The sequence below is a fragment of the Furipterus horrens genome, unplaced genomic scaffold (assembly GCF_987537825.1).
Source record: "Furipterus horrens unplaced genomic scaffold, mFurHor1.1.pri manual_scaffold_12, whole genome shotgun sequence".
NCBI classification, from domain to species: domain Eukaryota; kingdom Metazoa; phylum Chordata; class Mammalia; order Chiroptera; family Furipteridae; genus Furipterus; species Furipterus horrens.
The window spans coordinates 71,329,044-71,346,834 of NW_028327182.1; the positions used below are offsets into that span (position 1 = coordinate 71,329,044).

The following is a 17,791-nucleotide window of genomic DNA, read 5'->3' on the forward strand; positions in this document are numbered from 1 at the left end:
CCGCTGGGCCTGGCGGCTGGTGTAACAGGTTCTAAGGCTGACCCCAACCCTTCACTCCCGCCAGATTACAAGTGTCTGCGACTGTTACAGCTCTGGAGACGTATGGCGGGAGGCCAGGGTTAGGGATCCGGTCGTGTTTTAGAAAGGAGCAAGGATCCTAGGTGGGAGACCCTGTGCTTACCTTCGCCCCAGCGCAGAAAAGCTGCGCGTCCTTGGGCAGCCACTTGAGGCACACCTCTGTCCTGTCTTACCTGCAAAGCAGGAGGAACCACACTCCCACGGGAGCCCGGCTCCGACCCCGGTTAAGGGGTCCCTACGCCCCTCGCCCCGCGATCTCGCTCCCACCGTTGGGCCTTTTGGGGAAAGGTTGAAGTTTCGGGCCGGAGTGCGAGACAGGCCCAGTACGCTGGCCGACGCGGGGCTTCCGCAGGGCTCTCAGTGCCAGCCACCCCGGCCCGCGTGCAGAGAGCACAGCCCTCCCCGCTCCAGCCCCCAGGCCAGGGCACCCGGAGTTGGAAGCAACAGGAAGTTGTCCCCACCTGCCGGCCTCCGCCCTCCGCCCCGGGGTCCTCTCCTCTCCCCGGCTCTGGGGGCAGGGACTGGCAAAGGCAGGAAGGGAGGCATGACCCGAGCACGCGCAAGCATAAGTGTGTTAAAAGAGACCGTGCTGGGGCGGGGGCCGCGGGGCGCATGCTCAGATGCGCTAGTGACGTGCGCGCCGGGACCAGGCGGCCAGAGGCAGGGCTGAGAGGTGCGGCGTACGGAGTACCCAGGAGGAGAGGGGAAGAGAGCAGAGGAGAGAAGCAGAGCTGAAGAGCACAGCAGCGGCAGGATCTGCCCGGGCCACCGCGCTCCCAGCCCACAGCCCCACCGCCAGCAGCCCGGGCGCGAAACCACCACCGCGGAGCAACCACCACCGCGCCGGCCGCCGCGGGCCGGGCCGGGCATGAGAGCTGCGGGGCCGCGGCCGCCCCCCGCACCTCCTGGCGCGCCCAGGCCGTGACCCGGGCGGGGGCGCGCGGCCACACTCGGGCCCGGGCCCATGGGCGCGCTGAGCCAGGCGCGGGGGCGCTGAGCGCGGGCAGGCGCGGCCGGAGGAGCCATGGACTGCAGCCTCGTGCGGACGCTCGTGCAGAGATACGTGAGTGCTGCCCACGGGAGGACTGGGAACCGGGCGGGGACGGACCCTGGGGACCAGGCACCGCCGCCCCCAGCCCCCGATTCTGCTGATGCCGCCGTGGTCCCTGAGGACTTGGGCGGCCTCGTGTTGCTGGCCGCCTCCCGGGGGACGAGCAGGACTCAGGGAGGACCTGCGGAGTTTGCACCCGTGGGCTTCCGACGGGTCTGGCGCGCTCACACTCGTCCCCGGGCCCCCACCTGCTCCTGGTCCACAGCTGCGTCCCTCCCTGGAGTCCGCGCTGGGACGGAGCTATCCCAGCAGTTACCTTCCTTAGGCTCAGCTCAAGGCCCAGGGCTGGGAGGGATGTTCAGGTTCGGCCTCCGCCTGTCACTTATGCGCGAGGATTAAGAGAATGGGAGTGTTACACTTCTACAGGACGAGGCGGTGATTTTGCTTGTTTGTCACACCACTGGGGGATTCAGAAGTGAAGTCTGGAATCTTTTTTTCCCTGAAAGTAACTAATCAGATTAGAGGCCCTGGGTGTTCTGAAGTTCTTCTGGAATCCACCGTCGGTGGTGACCGGGTGGTGAGATCTAGGTGTAAGGCTAGGAGGAGAAAAGTTGATTTTGTTTTACATCAGACCGAGAGGAAACTGTGTGCGGCAGAAACTGTGTGGCAGAAACAGTGTGCTGGCACTGGGTATAAAAAGCGGGTGTGTGTGCAGAAGAGAAAGAAAACTGTCCGGAGGGTGTTGTTTCCTTGCCACTGTCTTTAACAAAAGGCTCATTATTCCCTAGAGGCTGACGGCCCTGGCCTGTGGTTAGTCACAGGTTTGAGAAGTCCAGCACACAGAGGTTTGAGACTCGAAGGGGGCGTTATGATGGGAACTGTTTTTTTTTCCCCCTGGTGTAGGAATTACCTTAGGCAATCTTTCATATTTATGAGCTATCTTTTTAGAAGGAGACAGTGGCAGAAGACAAAAGTGTTTTTTTCCATCCTAGGGGAATGGCAATTCAATGCTTTTCTCCTGAATCTATTCACTATCCAGAAGACTCAAGAGTCTAGGGAACTTGTGTGCACCTTTTCATAGTTCTGCCCTTAGGAAGGTCAATCTTGGCTACCTTTTTAAGTGGAAAGAGAAGGTTCTCTCTCTCATTCTGGTAAGGAGTGGGGAAAAACTTAGCAGATGAAAGACTCATGTTATTCCCTAAAGTCCACACTGTAATGTGAGTGCTAAACATCAGGTGACACCTTTGTTTTTCTATAGTGACAAGTTTTAGAAAAATCAGTAACAGCGACAGTAGGTACCAGATTTATAGAGAAATGCTTTATTGGGCAGGGACATTCTTTTCTCAGACTATCACCCAGGAGGTGTGGGGCCCTAGGCAAGTTATTTCTAAACTGCCTCGGATTCCTCAAAGGGAAAATGGAAAAAGGGAGAATGGAATTAGCCTTTATTACAAATGTGCCCAAGTATTATTAGTTTTTTAAGTTACTGTAATTTCAATTCTCTTCCCACTCTTAACATTTTGCAGTAAAAAAAGGGGTAAGGGGTTGAATTGTGAGAAATAAGGTGCAGTTTTGTCTCCATGAGAGGTGAAGAGTGGATGGGCCTTCTTTCCTTTTCCTCTGATGTGGCTGAGGTACACTGCCTGGTGGGTCTGAACTTTCCACCGATTCATGACTCCTTCATCCTGGGACTAGGGCAGACGTGTCCAATGTTTGTGCTGTCTTTTACTCTCTTACTTCCTCCAGGCCTTCAGCTGTTTTGTTATATCAATCAATATAAAGTTCAGTGTAATTTACATTTTAATATTCCCTTTTGCTATGCTATTAGACTTATGAAAATTTTTTGTCTCATATGCAACTTGTAAATACTTTTTAACCGACTTTCCCAGCATATGCATTTTTGGTAATGTCCCTGGATACTATTGTTATTTCTATTTTTCCGCTTCCACATTTTTTCTGCAGTCTGACCATTTGGCTACTTCACCATATTTACATACCAAGTCATTCATTTCTATGCTATTGAACTCATGTCTGTGCTATTAAACTAATTTGACCTTTTCCAGAAACAGTCATGATCTGTTTTCTTATAATTTGGTTATTTCAGTACATAGGATGAAATTGTATTTCCTTCTGTCAGAGGGGGGAAAAGATCTGGGATTGAATATTTATATTTCCTGCATTTTTTAAAAAATGTGACTTATTTTATAAACATGAATAAGTGGCTTAAATCCTGTACCCTTCTAGTGTTCACATAGTTAGAATTTCTAGGATAAAGAAAACTTTTCAACTTCTTCTGGAGCATGAGGGTTACCACATGTTAAGAAGGCCTTAGAAAATATTGCTGTAGGTATTTTATTCCAGAGAGATAGAATAGGCAAATGAATGAGAGAATTCTGTTCTGGAATAGGCTATATGTACTGCGAAGCATGTATTACTGGTTGTTTGAATGTTCGGTTGGATATAAGACTTCTAAAGATTTTTTGATTTATAAATGGCACAGTGCTTATGTACCATGAAGTAGTTTGATCTGTTTTTAAAGAAATTTTTAACCAAGTGGATAGAGAGCTAATGTTGTCTTGTTTTTGGAGATGTGACGTGGGAAACTTAGATTCAGGTAGTTTAAATTCTAAAAGAAACCAGTGCAGCTTCAGGGGTTACCTATAGATTCTATAGGCATACTTACAGTGTAACCTTGGGCAGGTTGCTTCTTCCTCAGTTTTCCCACCTGAGAATAATACTAGTACCCATTTTATAGGGTTATTTGAGGATTAAATGAGTTAATACAGGTCAGGAGCTAAGAATGGCGCCTGGCTCTGCTGAAGTGCTCAGTGAATTTATCACTACTAACTGTTAACATAATTTTGCCCCTGGGTAGGTTGGCAAGGAGAGAGCAAGCAGAAGCCTTCAGGTGTTTGAAAATACCATTAGGTTTATTATCTAAAACTAATAGTTGGTCTGGCCCTGGCAGTGTAAAGCAATACTGCAGGATGGCCTTGTCAAGTGTTTACACATGAGTTTACCAAGCCCAGTACCTGTTTTCAGGTCTCCTGTGTTTTAACTGGATGTTTTAAATCATCTGCCTAGCTGCGTAATTTAACCTTGATGTTGTAGCTATTAAGTCACATTTCTTCCATTGTTCTTTTGAACTCTACTTAATATCTGCTTATTAGAGACAAGTGATCTTGAGATACTTTTATTTAATGCCAGATGGTAAATTTAATAACAGGAGGAAAGGAATATATATTTTTGGGTTAAATTTCTAGGCATGAGAACACTGTCCCCAGCCTACAGCTGGTTAAAACTGCATTGAATCCACCAATGAACATACCTAACTGCTTAACTACACAGCAAATCCTTTGTTTACAGAAGTGCTGGGCTCTGAAACCTAAATACAAATAAAATAGTTCCTCGGTGCTTGGATCATCTGTTCCAATAGAAATGGGGTTAATAAGATACTGTTAGATCCCCAAGTCCCACACTTATAAGTGCTTTTTTAGCTAAGTTAAATGTAGGCAGAAGTGCTATTTATTTGCAACAAAAATCAATGAAAAGCAATTTTTACAGCACTAGAAATTCAACAAAATTGAATAAGGATTGTTTTGGCTTTCATTTGGATGCTGGTATCTGAGAAAAACAAAACAGATTGTGGAGGTCAAAGTTAAGCATCAGAGCCTAGTGCTCTGGTTCAGACCTTGCATCAGCCTCGCTATGAAACCAGCTTGGGAGGGCTGGCTGATGTCTTCATGCTTGGTTTCATCTTGAAATGAAGGTGCTTAATGGGTCTCCCTGAAGGGTGGCTTGGAGGATTGAGTGGGGCACAGTGTTTGCATAGGTAGGTGCTCAGTCAAGGGACATCTTGTTTGAAATGTGGACTTAACGCTGCTCAGCAACCCTGCAATTTTCACCTGTTTTTTCAGACCTCTTACACCCATTTCTCATGTGGAGGATGAGTGACCTTGCCTTGTACTTCATGGAGAGAAGAGCAGTCATCAGACAGGACACCCCCCTCTACTACGAGCCCTACCTCCCTTCTGGTGTAGGACAAGGACCTCATTCTGATAAAGGCCTGCCCTGCAGCTTGTGCTCTGGGTCACTGCCCCCGCCCCGCCACACCCCCATTCCTCTTCTTCCTTAATCTCCAGTGTCTCCTTCTTTAGGGTGTGTGACCTAGTCCCTGTGACATGTAATCATGCCTTCAATCACCTTTTTTTTTTGCCTTCAATCACCTTTTCTTTTTGCCTTCGATCACCTTTTTAAATTTAATTTAATTTAAACAATTTTTAGATTTTATTTATTTATTTTTAGAGCGAGGGGAAGGTAGGGAGAAAGAGGGAGAGAAACATCAATGTGTGATTGCCTCTTACATGCCCCCAACTGGGGACCTGGCCCGCAACCCAGGCATGTGCCTTGACTAGGAATCGAACTGGCGGTGCTTTGGTTTGCAGGCCAGTGCGCAATCCACTGAGCCACGCCAGCCAGGGCCAAACAACCTTTTTTAAAAAACAAACTTTCTTGACCCCATGTTCCCTTCCTGATGTCACCCCCCCACTTGTTTCCTTCACAACTAAATTTCTTTCTTTCTTTTTTTAGATGGTTAAAATATTTACTCCATTTATGTAGTTCTTTTAAAAAAATTTTTTAATGAAATTTATTGATGTGACATTGGTTAATAAAATTATATAGGTTTCAAGTATACAATTCTATATAAAAATCATCTCTATATTGCATTGTGTGTTTACCACCCAAAGTCAGATTTTCTCCCATTACCATATATTTGACCCAAACAATGAAATTTCTTTAATGTGGCTGACGCACCTTTATCTCACTCCAGAGGGGCACTTTCATCACCATCTCCATCACCTCCCAGGTGGCCCCCTCCAGCTGTCAGCTTTTTGCACTCGTGCTGGACCTCAGAAACACTCAGTGTACTTAAATACAGCATGCACTTTGTGAATGCCTATTGGTAAATTTGTGAGCCAAACAGGAAGAAGACACCCAAATCCTTGTCCCAATGACACTTACTTTCGGATTGAGACATGGCAAGGAAATAAATAACAGGAATAAATGCTAAAGTGTGCTGAAAGTATACGTGCTGGAAACACTAGATTGGAATGGGGGGCTGTAAGTTGGGGTTTACAGGCTTTACTGAGCAGCAACTTGAAGGGCGAGCGACTGGTCACGCGGTGTTGGGAGGTGTGTCCCAGGCAGAGAACTGCCATGGAGAAGTGTCAGCAGCCCTGCAGCCTTTCCTGATTGCTGATATCCCTTGTCAAGTCACTCCTGTCCCTTCTCCGTCAACACCGTTGCTAGGAGGAGACCCCAGATACCTTCTTCATGGATCCCACATTACATTCTGTATCTCAGCTTCTCCCCACTCTGCCTGGAACAATCCTGGTGCAGGGTACAGTTGGCACTTCGCCAGCATCTGCTGAATGGGGGGGTTATACTTCTTATCTTTATTGCTAATAAGAACATTGAAGAAGTTGCCCTTGGGCGCTTCTGAAGGAAACTGTGAACTTGAGTGATCATTGACAGTTTTTAAAGATCATTTTACTGTCACTTCAAACTTTTGGATTCCCTTTCCTTGGTACATTTCATAGAGTTATCATAAACATGTGGAAATGAACTGGTAAGGCCTCTGGTTCAACCCCCTCACTTAACAAACAGTCGTCGTCGTCGGCAGCCGTCCGTCTCGAGAGACGATGGCGTAGCTTCTTAAGAGTCTATCTGCACCGCCAAGAATGGCTGTGCAGTCCGACTCGGGAGTGACACGGTATCTGTCTCCTCCCGTGTTAAATCGACATCTTGTGATGACGCTGGAGTGTCCTCTCCAGTGAAGCTGAAGCTACAGAGCCTGGGCAGGGTGATATGGAGGGTCTGCTGTTGCCCATGCAGCAGACCCCCCCTCTCTTCGCAGCTGAAGGATCCAAGGGAAAGACGGAGTCAATACAGCTTGGCTTCAGGTGCGCCGCAGGAGTTGCCGGTGTTGACTACAACGTCAAACCGCCTTAGGGACTCCGGCTCCGGATTTTCTGTCGGGGTTTACTCCCTTAGCCTTTCCCCTGAAGAGGTATGCCGCAAGGCAGCGGAGGTTGTTTGGAGTCAGAGTTTTCCTTCTCTGATGTGCCCTGACTGGAAGATCGAACCAGCGACACTTAGCTCGCAGGCCGACGCTCAATCCACTGAGCCAAACCAGCCAGGGTTAACAAACAGTAAATTGGAGGAAATTAAGTTCCCAGGGTCACAGCTCATGGTCTGTGCACCTCTAATGAGCCAACCTGACTCAGTAGCTTCCACGTATATTATGTCCTGGTGTTCTGACATGGTGCCCTCTCTGGATTGTGGGCTGATCTGCTCATAGCGGGGGTCCTGGGATTTGTCTCCTCTTTTCTTGCACCCATTCCTTGGACTAGAGCCTGGAAAGGAGAGCCCAGCAACAGTGACCCTTTTCTGGAGCCCGATCAAGAACAAGCGCTCTTTTCTGGTCTGATGGGACCCAAGCTTCCCTGAAACAGTGTGTAGAACTTTTTGCACATATATCTCTTGATTTCTGGGCAGGGGCTCCCAATTTTTGTTAGCTTCTCAGAGGAGTGCCTGCCCTAGTTAAAGCTAAGAACCCGTGTCCAAGAACATTAAGAAACCGGCCTTCTGATGTGATGGCGTCAGCCTACTCAGCGCTTCAAAACTATTTGAATTTCTTGTCAACATTTAAATATGGATGAATAACATAAATCTCCCCACTTCTTAAAAAATGGCGTGATGTGGCAATGCTGCACTGAATGACTTCCCCATGACCACAACCAATGGAGCAAGCAGCCATTCAGTGAGTTCAGCCCTGTCCTCTGGCCTCCTTTGTCACTGCGCCTGAGGTGCTTGTGACCCCCTAACCCTTCCAGGAAGCATGCAGGCTCTTCCCATTTGGGTGAACACTTGAGGAGCCTAATGCAAACTGTTCGTGTGTTTTGCAAGTTTCTTAATGTGTTTTGCCTGCTTCCGTCCCTTGGTGTGCTTTCTTTGTTTTAGAACGTACATGACTGTGGGTCACAAGAGCAGAGGAGGTTTCTGTGTCCTCTGGTGTATATTCTGAGAAGGAAGCCCTTTTTAGCAGTATCCACAGTAGGGTATTTTGGCTTGCTTGTGGTGGCATGCTAGGACAGGAAAAAACCAAAACATTAGGCTGAGACTCAAAAGAGAGGATTTTAGGTTTCCTCTGTCAACTGTTACCTTTGTAACCTGGGTGAAGGCCAGACCCAAACGTGTGAGCACCGTGGGCAAGTTAATCAGTAGCTATCTCTTCAAACCTATCCTTAAATAGGTTTTTTTTTTCCACTTTTTTTTTTTTAATCCTCACCCGAGGATATGTTTATTGATTTTAGAGAGAGAGGAAGGGGGAGAGAAAAACATTGATGTGAGAGAGAAACATCGATTAGTTGCCTCCAGTACATGCCCTGACCAGGAATCAAACCCACACCCTTTTGGTGTACAACAGTGGTTCTCAACCTGTGGGTGGGACCTCTTTGGGGGTTGAATGACCCTTTCACTGGGGTCCCCTAAGACCATCGGAAAACACATATATAATTACATATTGTTTTTGTGATTAATCACTATGCTTTAATTATGTTCAATTTGTAACAATGAAAATACATCCTGCATATCAGATATTTACATTATGATTCATAACAGTAGCAAAATTACAGTTATGAAGTAGCAACGAAAATAATTTTATGGTTGGGGGTCACCACAACATGAGGAACTGAACTGTATTAAAGGGTCGTGGCATTAGGAAGGTTGAGAACCACTGGTGTACGGGATGATGCTCCAACCAACTAAGCTACTCAGACAGGGCTTTTTCACCTTTTTAAGCGGAGTGGGAAGAAACTCATTTTCTATGAATAAAAATGATATACTTTTTTTTTTAATTGCAGTATATTCCCAATAAGGAATTTGTTAATAACATATTATACTTATTTGCAATTTCCTTTCCTTTATTTATTTATTTATTTTTGACACCCATAAAACACAGTTGAGTTAGTCGTCCTCTAAGGAGAAAACTAATTTAATTTAGGTGGATATATTTTTAAATTCTTGCTCTGAATGTGTTGAAGGAGCTACCTCCAACCCCTCCTGATTTTCTGTTGGCAAAACGTTTCCCATTTTTCTGTAGTTTTAATTTTATTTTTTATGGGTTTCAGCATCAGAGCACTTCTTGGGAGGCATATTAAAAGGTTTACAATTTAGAGCCCTGGCTGTTGTTGCTTGGTGGATTGAGCACCGGCCTGTGAACTAAAGGGTCACTGGTTCGATTCCCTGTCAGGGCACATGCATGGGTTGCGGGCCAGATCTCCAGTTGGGGGTGTGCAAGAGGCAACCACACATTGATGTTTTTCTCCCTCTGTCTCTCCCTCTCTTCCTCCTCTAAAAATAGATAAATAAGATCTTTACCAAAAAGAAAAAAAGTTTACAATTTAGACAATAGAAGAAGTCACTTTTTCCTGGGAGACAGCAGTATGCCATGCATTATTTGATATCAAAATTTCCATTAGTGGATTACACTCAGGTTTGGTGGCCCACTGAGAAATTTGCAATTTGTTTTGCATGTAAAAAATTGTAACAAAAATAGGCTGCCACTGGCAAGAAGTGTTTTAACTTCCATTCATTTTACGTCTGCTGTATTGTGGGCAACACCTGTTTCATGGGTTATGTAATTGATAGAGGCCAAAGTTAACCAGAGCTTTGTTTGAGATTCATGCCAGCAATGATCTTCTAGATTGGGGTGCCAGCAGCCTTTTGGATGGCAGCCCTGCCTCTAATCCAACTCTGCTCCTGGCAATTCACTTAACCCCCAGAGGCAACTGTAAAATGATGCTAATGGCATTTGTTGTCTCTGCTTGTCTGGGTCATGGGGACCAAATGAACTCATGTACATGAAGATTTTTGTAAGTGGCAAAGGGCTGTAAAAATAACTCAGGAAAAAGCTGTCAGTTTCTTGTGTATCTCTTGTTACAATGGTAATATATTTTGGCTCAAAGAGAATGAAGATAAGATCATGACGTTTGTTACTTGTGGAAAAGACTCTTAAGCCAAAGGCCAGTAAATTAAGAGTTCAGCAGAGGTGCTGAGAGTGTGTAGCTTTGAAAATACAGCATCTCCATCCTTATTCTACTTGTCCCCATTTTTATTCTACTTGTACCCTCTCTTCATGCCCCCCAAACAGGGAATAGAGAAAAGGGCTGCTGTGAAAGAGACCCTGATTACTATGCTTACTGCAGGTGCCTCCCTAAAGGAGCCTGAGACTTGTTGGTGCCTTTTCAGAAGAAAAAGGGAACTGCCATTCGTTGGTGTCTGATGAGCTGGGTCCTTGCCAAGAGTTTTAGTCATAATCTCTCATTTTATCTTCACAACGACACTGTGGAAGGAGTGCTCTGTCCATTCTGTGCAAGAAAACCGATCTCTGCGTAGCAGATACAGGCAGACCTTTTGTCTGACTAACTCTTGTCCTGTTCACTAGGATGTGCATCCAGTAAAGGGTTTATCTGTGGCTAAGGGTGATCATATGTGCAGTTTGCCCAGTTCAGCCCCAGTTTATGCTGTTGCCCTAGCATACTAATTAAGAGTGTCCTTTTTCACTCACAATTCACTAGGGTGATTGCTTTATTAAAGTTCCTCTACCTCTCTTAGTTTGTTGGTGAATTTACTCCCAGGCGTACCTGCATTAACCTGCTTTTCCCCTTGAGATCAGATTTAGGTAAACTACTAAAGGGAGTAGTCTACCTGCATGTTGCCATAGCTTTTTCAGAGGGATGTGGAGGCAAAAATTAATGGACTAGTAGTGTACTCAAGAATAAAGAAGAGGATTCTTTGGAGCCTTCAGATGTGAAATTCAGAGACATTAGGGTTCATCACCATCATCTGCTTCGAGGTGCATGTGTGCACAGAGAGAGAAAGAGAGTTCTATCAGATTAGGAGCCCTCCATTATAATGTTATTTAACCTTAATTACCTCCTAAAATCCCTATCTAAACTCAGTCACGTTGGGGATTAAGACTTCAACATAAGAATTTTGAGGGAACACAATTCAGTCCATAGCAGTATACTATTAAAGTACGCACTGCTTAGATTGTGAATATTTATACAGGTGGGAATATCAAATAGAACAGTTTGGAAAAGTACATTACTTGCTTACTGTTTTATCAAATAAATACAGAAACAAATGTTTCATGAAATCTGGAAAGACAAAAGCAAAATGACATAACTGTTTAGTAGGAATAGGTTGTTTTTAAATTGTGAAACAGATTTAGGTGTTTGAACCATTATTAGATATGATAGGACACAGCTTTCAAGATTTGATCCGTCGTCGGCAGCCGTCCCTCTCGAGAGACGATGGTGTAGCTTCTTAAGAGTCTATCTGCACCGCCGAGAATGGCTGTGCAGTCCGACTCGGGAGTGACACGGTATCTGTCTCCTCCCGTGTTGAATCGACATCTTGCGATGACGCTGAAGCTACAGAGCCTGGGCAGGGTAATATGGAGGGTCTGCTGTTGCCCATGCAGCAGACCCCCCCTCTCTTCGCAGCTGAAGGGTCCAAGGGAAAGACGGAGTCAATACAGCTTGGCTTCAGGTGCGCCGCAGGAGTTGCCAGTGTTGACTACAACGTCAAACCGCCTTAGGGACTCCGGCTCCGGATTTTCTGTCGGGGTTTACTCCCTTAGCCTTTCCCTGAAGAGGTATGCCGCAAGGCAGCGGAGGTTTTTTTGGAGTCAGAGTTTTCCTTCTCTGATGTACCCTGACTGGAAGATCGAACCAGCGACACTTAGCTCGCAGGCCGACGCTCAATCCACTGAGCTAAACCAGCCAGGGAAGATTTGATCAGGTCAGTCTAAAGTTGTATGTATCTGTATCTTTTTCTTTTCTTTTTGATGTATCTCTTCCCTCCCGCCCCCCCCCAGGCCCCCCCCTCCCCCGCATTGGTATTTTAAAAGGCTATACAGCATATTGTTTGGCATTTTGTATTATAATCCAAATCCACAGTGTCTGACTGTTGACAGATGTCACAGTTTACGCCACATAACTGAATTGGACACATTTGCTTATTACATGAAGAGGCTGCTGGATGATGATCCAATTCTTATAGTAAATGGAATTGCATTTTAGGGACTTCTGTTGATCTGCCTTTGTACATACAGGATGACATCTTACGTTTGGTAAAATTAGAAAGTGATAGTTGGAAGTTGAATTTGAAGTACTAGTTAAACAATAGGAACTTGTTAATATCTGCAATTATCTGTAGTAAGTGGGACCAAAACATGCTATATCAGCACCCTGTTACCCAAACTCTGTAACCTCATGTGTTTTCATGGCAATCTGTAAGTTCCAAAACTAACTTGTCTCCCTCTCCAGGTCAGAGTTTCGTGGGGTTTTTTTGGTGTGTGTGTGTTTTAATATATGTAATCACAGCCTCATCTTTTACGAAATATTTGCTTATGCTGATATAACCATATATCAAAATGATCCTACAGCATTATCACCTTTTGATCAGGAATAGGGCCTCTGATGATTGTTGGGAGAGTTCTGGATACTTCTCATTCATTTTGCTTATAACTGCAAGGCTGAGTGCTTCTAGCCTTAAATAGAAACCATAAATGATCGTGACACTATTTAAAGCCATAGGACCCAGTGGAGTTTTTCCACCTCATGCATGGTCCTCTCTGAACTGTCTGCAAAATGAAATCCTAAGGTTGAGAGATACATTTACTGAAGTTCTCAAGTTCGTATTTTGGGAAATGTGAGTTTGAGATTGGTGTATTGGTGTCCTCCCTGCCTCACACCTGCTCCAAGCGCGGAGGCAGCATGCCATTCTCTTTGGACAGACCTCATGGCTGTCTGGGAAGGAGACCGCTGCTTCCTGGGCATTACATAAGCTCCCTGCCTCAGAGAAAAGAGGATTTCCCCCAGCCTGTTCTCAGCAAAGGATTAGGGACAATGGAGTTCTGCTGTTAGGATTACACCTAGATTTTTGTGTGATTTTTCAAGGAGGTATTAGCAATTGTCCATTAAAACACACAAGTATCGTGATACAATCCAGGAATGATCGTTGGTGTGGAAGATATGTCATTTTAGAGTAAATCAGACCTAGATTTGTCACTTTCAGATAAAATCCTGATAAAATATCTGAAAGTGACAGGTAAATTCTATGCATATGGAATAATTTAAATTACCTTTTTAAAAAAAGTGTTTGAAAGTAGTTGTTTTGATAAATATAGATAAACCATTAGATACCATGAAGTATAGACATGCGTTTTTTCCCTGTAATAACCAACTTTGATATAAATCTGAAAGCAATTTGCATATAAAGAGAGATGGAGTGATTGTCATGGTGGCGAAAGTTTCTTTTATTCCTCTTTTCTGATGTTCCTTAACCCATTTCACCATTTCTCTGATGTAAAATGGGAATAAAATACATGACCTTTGGGCATTAAAGAATATGTGTAGGGGTAAACCCAGCAAGATTCTTGTAAAGTATTTGATGTATTTAGTGCATACTGGGTGCTCAACATGTTCATCAAATATTTATTGAACACTTTTGTATGCACTGAGGATTCAGTGGGGATCAAGATGCGCAAATACCCTGGCTCTCCTAGAGACTGCATTTTGGTAGTGGATGACAAAAAATAAGAAATGTGGGAAATTTTGGGACTGCTGTAATTAAACAATAAAATAAAAGATATATCCATAAATATAATGAAAAATAAAATGAATAAGCACATAGCATGCTGAATGTTAGAAGTGAGGCAGACAAAAATGAGTTGGGAAGAGGGATCAGGAGAGGTGTTAGGGTGCTAGAGAAAAGGTAAGGGCTAGTTTCCACAGAAAGGTGACAGGAGCCAGGTCTCAAGGGGACCAGGGTGGGGGATGGTTCCAGACAGGAAACTTGAAGGCTGGACCGACTGAGCAGCCTGATGGGAGAAGATGCAGGGCTGAGGGGAATGAGGGTAGGCCTGGGGGGGTGTGGACAGAGGAATGGCTGGTTATTTACATCTTATTTAATAGGAGCACATGGCAGCCCCTCAAAGTTTCATTGCTTAAAATATGAAATGTTACATTGTTATGGCTACATAGGCGAGATTGAACACTCTGCAGCGGTGTATAAAGTTAAGCAAAGGATTTTTAATAATGGCCAGGAGTTGGGCAGACGCTGAGCAGGTCTCTAACATGCTCCAACCTACAGTGGAGTCTAGACACTGGGTTTTTATACTGGTGCAGTCTCTTTGTTTCTTCTTTGGCGGGAAACAGCCTTAGGAAGAGGGGGCTGGGCAGGACTGCAGGAATGTCTTGGCAGTAACAGGAACAGAAATTCGCAAGGCTATAAGGTTATCTTCAGCGGCAGCATAGCTTTTCAGCCAGGGACGAACTCCCTGTGAAGCAATTTATTTTCAAAGGGCTAGACATTTGGCAAAGCACAACCTTCACAATGTTATAAACCAGACACAAGCAAGCAAATGGGAGGTGATAGAGGCTGAGGTGCTTTTAGCTTGTAAATCACTAATTGCTATAACACTCCTTCTTACATTCCTTTTTCCAAGGCCTTTTAGCAAGTCCTTGCTACTTCTTACAAAGAACATTTAAAGCCCTTCAGTACTTACGTATTGAAACTTTTTACAGGGACTATTTGGTGCCCCTACAACATGTGTTGCCTTTTGATGTTTTAAATTTGTTTTAAAATTATATGGCCAAGTGTAAGTATTACATAATAGATAAATTAGATGTGTTGATTTATTGAATGAATATACAATAAGTTGGTTTATGGGCAATTTTTTTTTTATTGTGGCAAAACATATAACAAAATTTGCCATTATAACCAGTTTTAAGTAAGGGTATAATTCATTGGCTTTAAGTGCATTCATATTGTTATGCAACCATCACCATTATTTATTTCCAGAACTTTTCCATCATTCCAAAACAGAAACTGACTTATGGGCAATTTTAAGTAGCTTATTCTACATTTGATATTGTATATCTTGCTTTTTTTGGAAATTTTTTTTTTTTAAATCAATGAAAAAGTCCTTAACAGGGTCATGAGAAGACTTATTGAAACCTAAGCACTAATTAAGTTTTAATGGAAAATGTACCCAGGTAGGAGAGGCTTTTTTTCTTTTAAATAATTGGTGATAGTAAGTTTTTTTAAAAGTTAAATACTTGAATGTGAGGATTCAATGTGCTCCAATTGAAACCTAGCACCCACAGGCCACGGGCTGTTAGGGGCTTGATTGCCCGCCGCCAGAATTATAACTCTCAATACCAGAGTTTAGTGAAAAGAAAAAGAATTGTTTATTTAACAGTTATATAGATTTAGATTATTTGCGGATTTCTGCTGTTAAGACTTCTGTTCCTTAAAACACCCACAAACACATACTTCCGCCTCCCCCTATCAAACCAGGCCAGCTTTAGAAAAGTTAGAGATACCACATTTCCCTACTTCCTAGACACAGTTCAGCTTTACCGGTAGCTGCCAATTATTCAATTCTGATTGGGAAGGTCTTTCTGTGTTGTGGTGCCCACCAGCCTCAAATCTAGAACCATGTGAATTCCCAGCCTTCTTGTAAGCTGCATCATTTTCCCTTCTTAAAGTAGTATGGTGTACCCTTTTAAAACCGCAGGGTGTACCCTTCTTTGTAATCTGCATGGAGAACTTCTCAAAACCACATGGTCAGACCCCGTCTTAAAACTGCATGGTCAGTCCCGTTAAAATGTCTGCCGCTTATTTTTAAATCCCTGACTGCATCCTGTGACGCAGAGAGCATGGTCCCCAGTTCTGACCATTCACAGAACCTCAGGAAGGCTCTGTGTGCTTTCTCCATACCATTCCCTGATCCAAGACCCCTCCCATCTTCCCGGGCCTTGGATGCATTAAATTCACTTGCATAACAAAGACACTAGCCCCCAGCCTCAGGCATGTGAAGGCATCCTGAAAGCTGCTTTTTTCTCCCCATCCCCAGCCGCAAGCTCTGGGGGTTTTTGGACAACCCCCTTCTGTAATATTATGCTTGATATGTGCTGGTCTGAGAGCAATAAGAGTTGTGATTATTGTTCCAGAGAAAGAAATCTGATATTTTTCTTAGAGCAATTCTTTAATAAGAGACAATATTATAAAGATTAGGTTAGTTGGCAGTACATTCAATAATATAGTACAACCACACTTGTAACAGTCAGTTGGCTAGATGCTATATTTGGCACATGATCTTTGGAATTGACAGAAAAATAAAAATTAGAAATAAAAAGAGGATTAGTGGCTTTTCTTTAGCATCCTCGCAATTTTAGTTCATTAAAAAAATGGATTAACGTTGGTTTTTATTAATTTATTAATCTTACTAATTCAGAATGTTTTTATCTCTCAAGTACAACATCTTACACCTGAAAAGCCTTCTGTTCCTCACTCAGGATATGGCCTGAAAAGGTGAAAACTGTGGGGCTGGCACAGAGCATTGTTCTTTTTCAATTCTTTATCCCAACTGTGCCACAGACAGTTCACACACCTTTGGCCATTTTCTCAGTGAATGATGTACCTCCTGCCTGTGTTGTGAACTCATCCACGGGGGCTTGTGTCTGGAATTTAGGGTCGCATATATCAGATTCTGTTTTATTTTACTTTTTAATGGACTGGCCAGGCTCTTAAGAACAGATCCTAAGAGGGAGTTCAGAGTGCAGATTATTTACTAGGATCAAATAACTAAAGGGAAGGAGAAAAGAGCAGAACTGGGCAGAAGTTGACTGTCACTGGTCGCCCCTAATAGCTCTGCGGCAAGTGCTGCTGTCACTGTGACCCACCTGGACCCATGGTGATGCCTCTGTGCCCCTCCTGGTTGGAGCTGCCCACTGGAGACTCTGCTGATCCGCTCCTCCAGGTAGCACACCTCCCCTCTGCCCTCTGGTCCCCTGGATGCTGTGCTGGTCACATGAGCTGGGAATCAAGGTTGTGTGGAGACCTGGAAATGCTAGGGATGTGGACAGTGTTTGTTCTGCTTGCTCAGTGTCCAACATTTTCATGTGTATTATGGGGTAGACCAGCTTTAAATCAGTAGTCAATGATCATTTTCCAGATTTTTTCATTGCACACTTGCAGGGACCTGTCATTTAAGTTATGTCTGCTAGTCTTGCGGGTGCTTTTGGAAAGGCAATCTCAAATAGACCTTTAGTGGCAAGGACATGGCCCCCAAACATATAAAATATAGATGTCAGTTAGCACCATGAACAATTAGCATCTATATTTGTGTATGACTCATAGAGTGAAGCTTCTTGCTTTTTAAGTGTAATTCCTATACGTTTGCTTTTAACTTTTTGGTCAAAATGGAGGCTTGAATGCCACCCATTAATACACAGCTGTCACCTTTAGGGCTCGGTGATGCAAATCCTGGTGATGATTTGTAATTAGCAGTGGTGAGTGGTGGAGCTCAGCGAAGGGAGACCAGGGCTGCAGGGGGCAGTGACTGGGTGGAGGGCAGCCTGGAGGACTTTCCGGGAGACAAGCCGGAGAGGCAGAGGGTGGGCACTGCCATGCTGCTGCATGCCAGGGTCTCTGAGGCAACTGCATTGTTGCAACAGGGACTGGTTCTCTGAGTGCTGGGATTAGAGGTCACTTGTAGCTGGTGAAATAGGAAAGGGAGCTATG

The 17,791-nt window shown here is 44.3% G+C and overlaps 1 protein-coding gene across 3 annotated transcripts in view; it reads left to right on the top strand.

Moving 5' to 3' along the window:
- Positions 1-1,031: 1,031 nt before the first annotated feature.
- ATP11A (ATPase phospholipid transporting 11A) overlaps positions 1,032-17,791 on the top strand; it is a 156,349-nt gene continuing 139,589 nt past the window's right edge. For all 3 annotated transcript variants that reach the window (XM_090258539.1, XM_090258541.1, XM_090258540.1), the window contains exon 1: positions 1,032-1,141. In XM_090258539.1, coding sequence (XP_090114665.1) covers positions 1,103-1,141 — 39 coding nt within the window. In that variant the 5' untranslated portion in view covers positions 1,032-1,102. The remainder of the gene's footprint in view (positions 1,142-17,791) is intronic.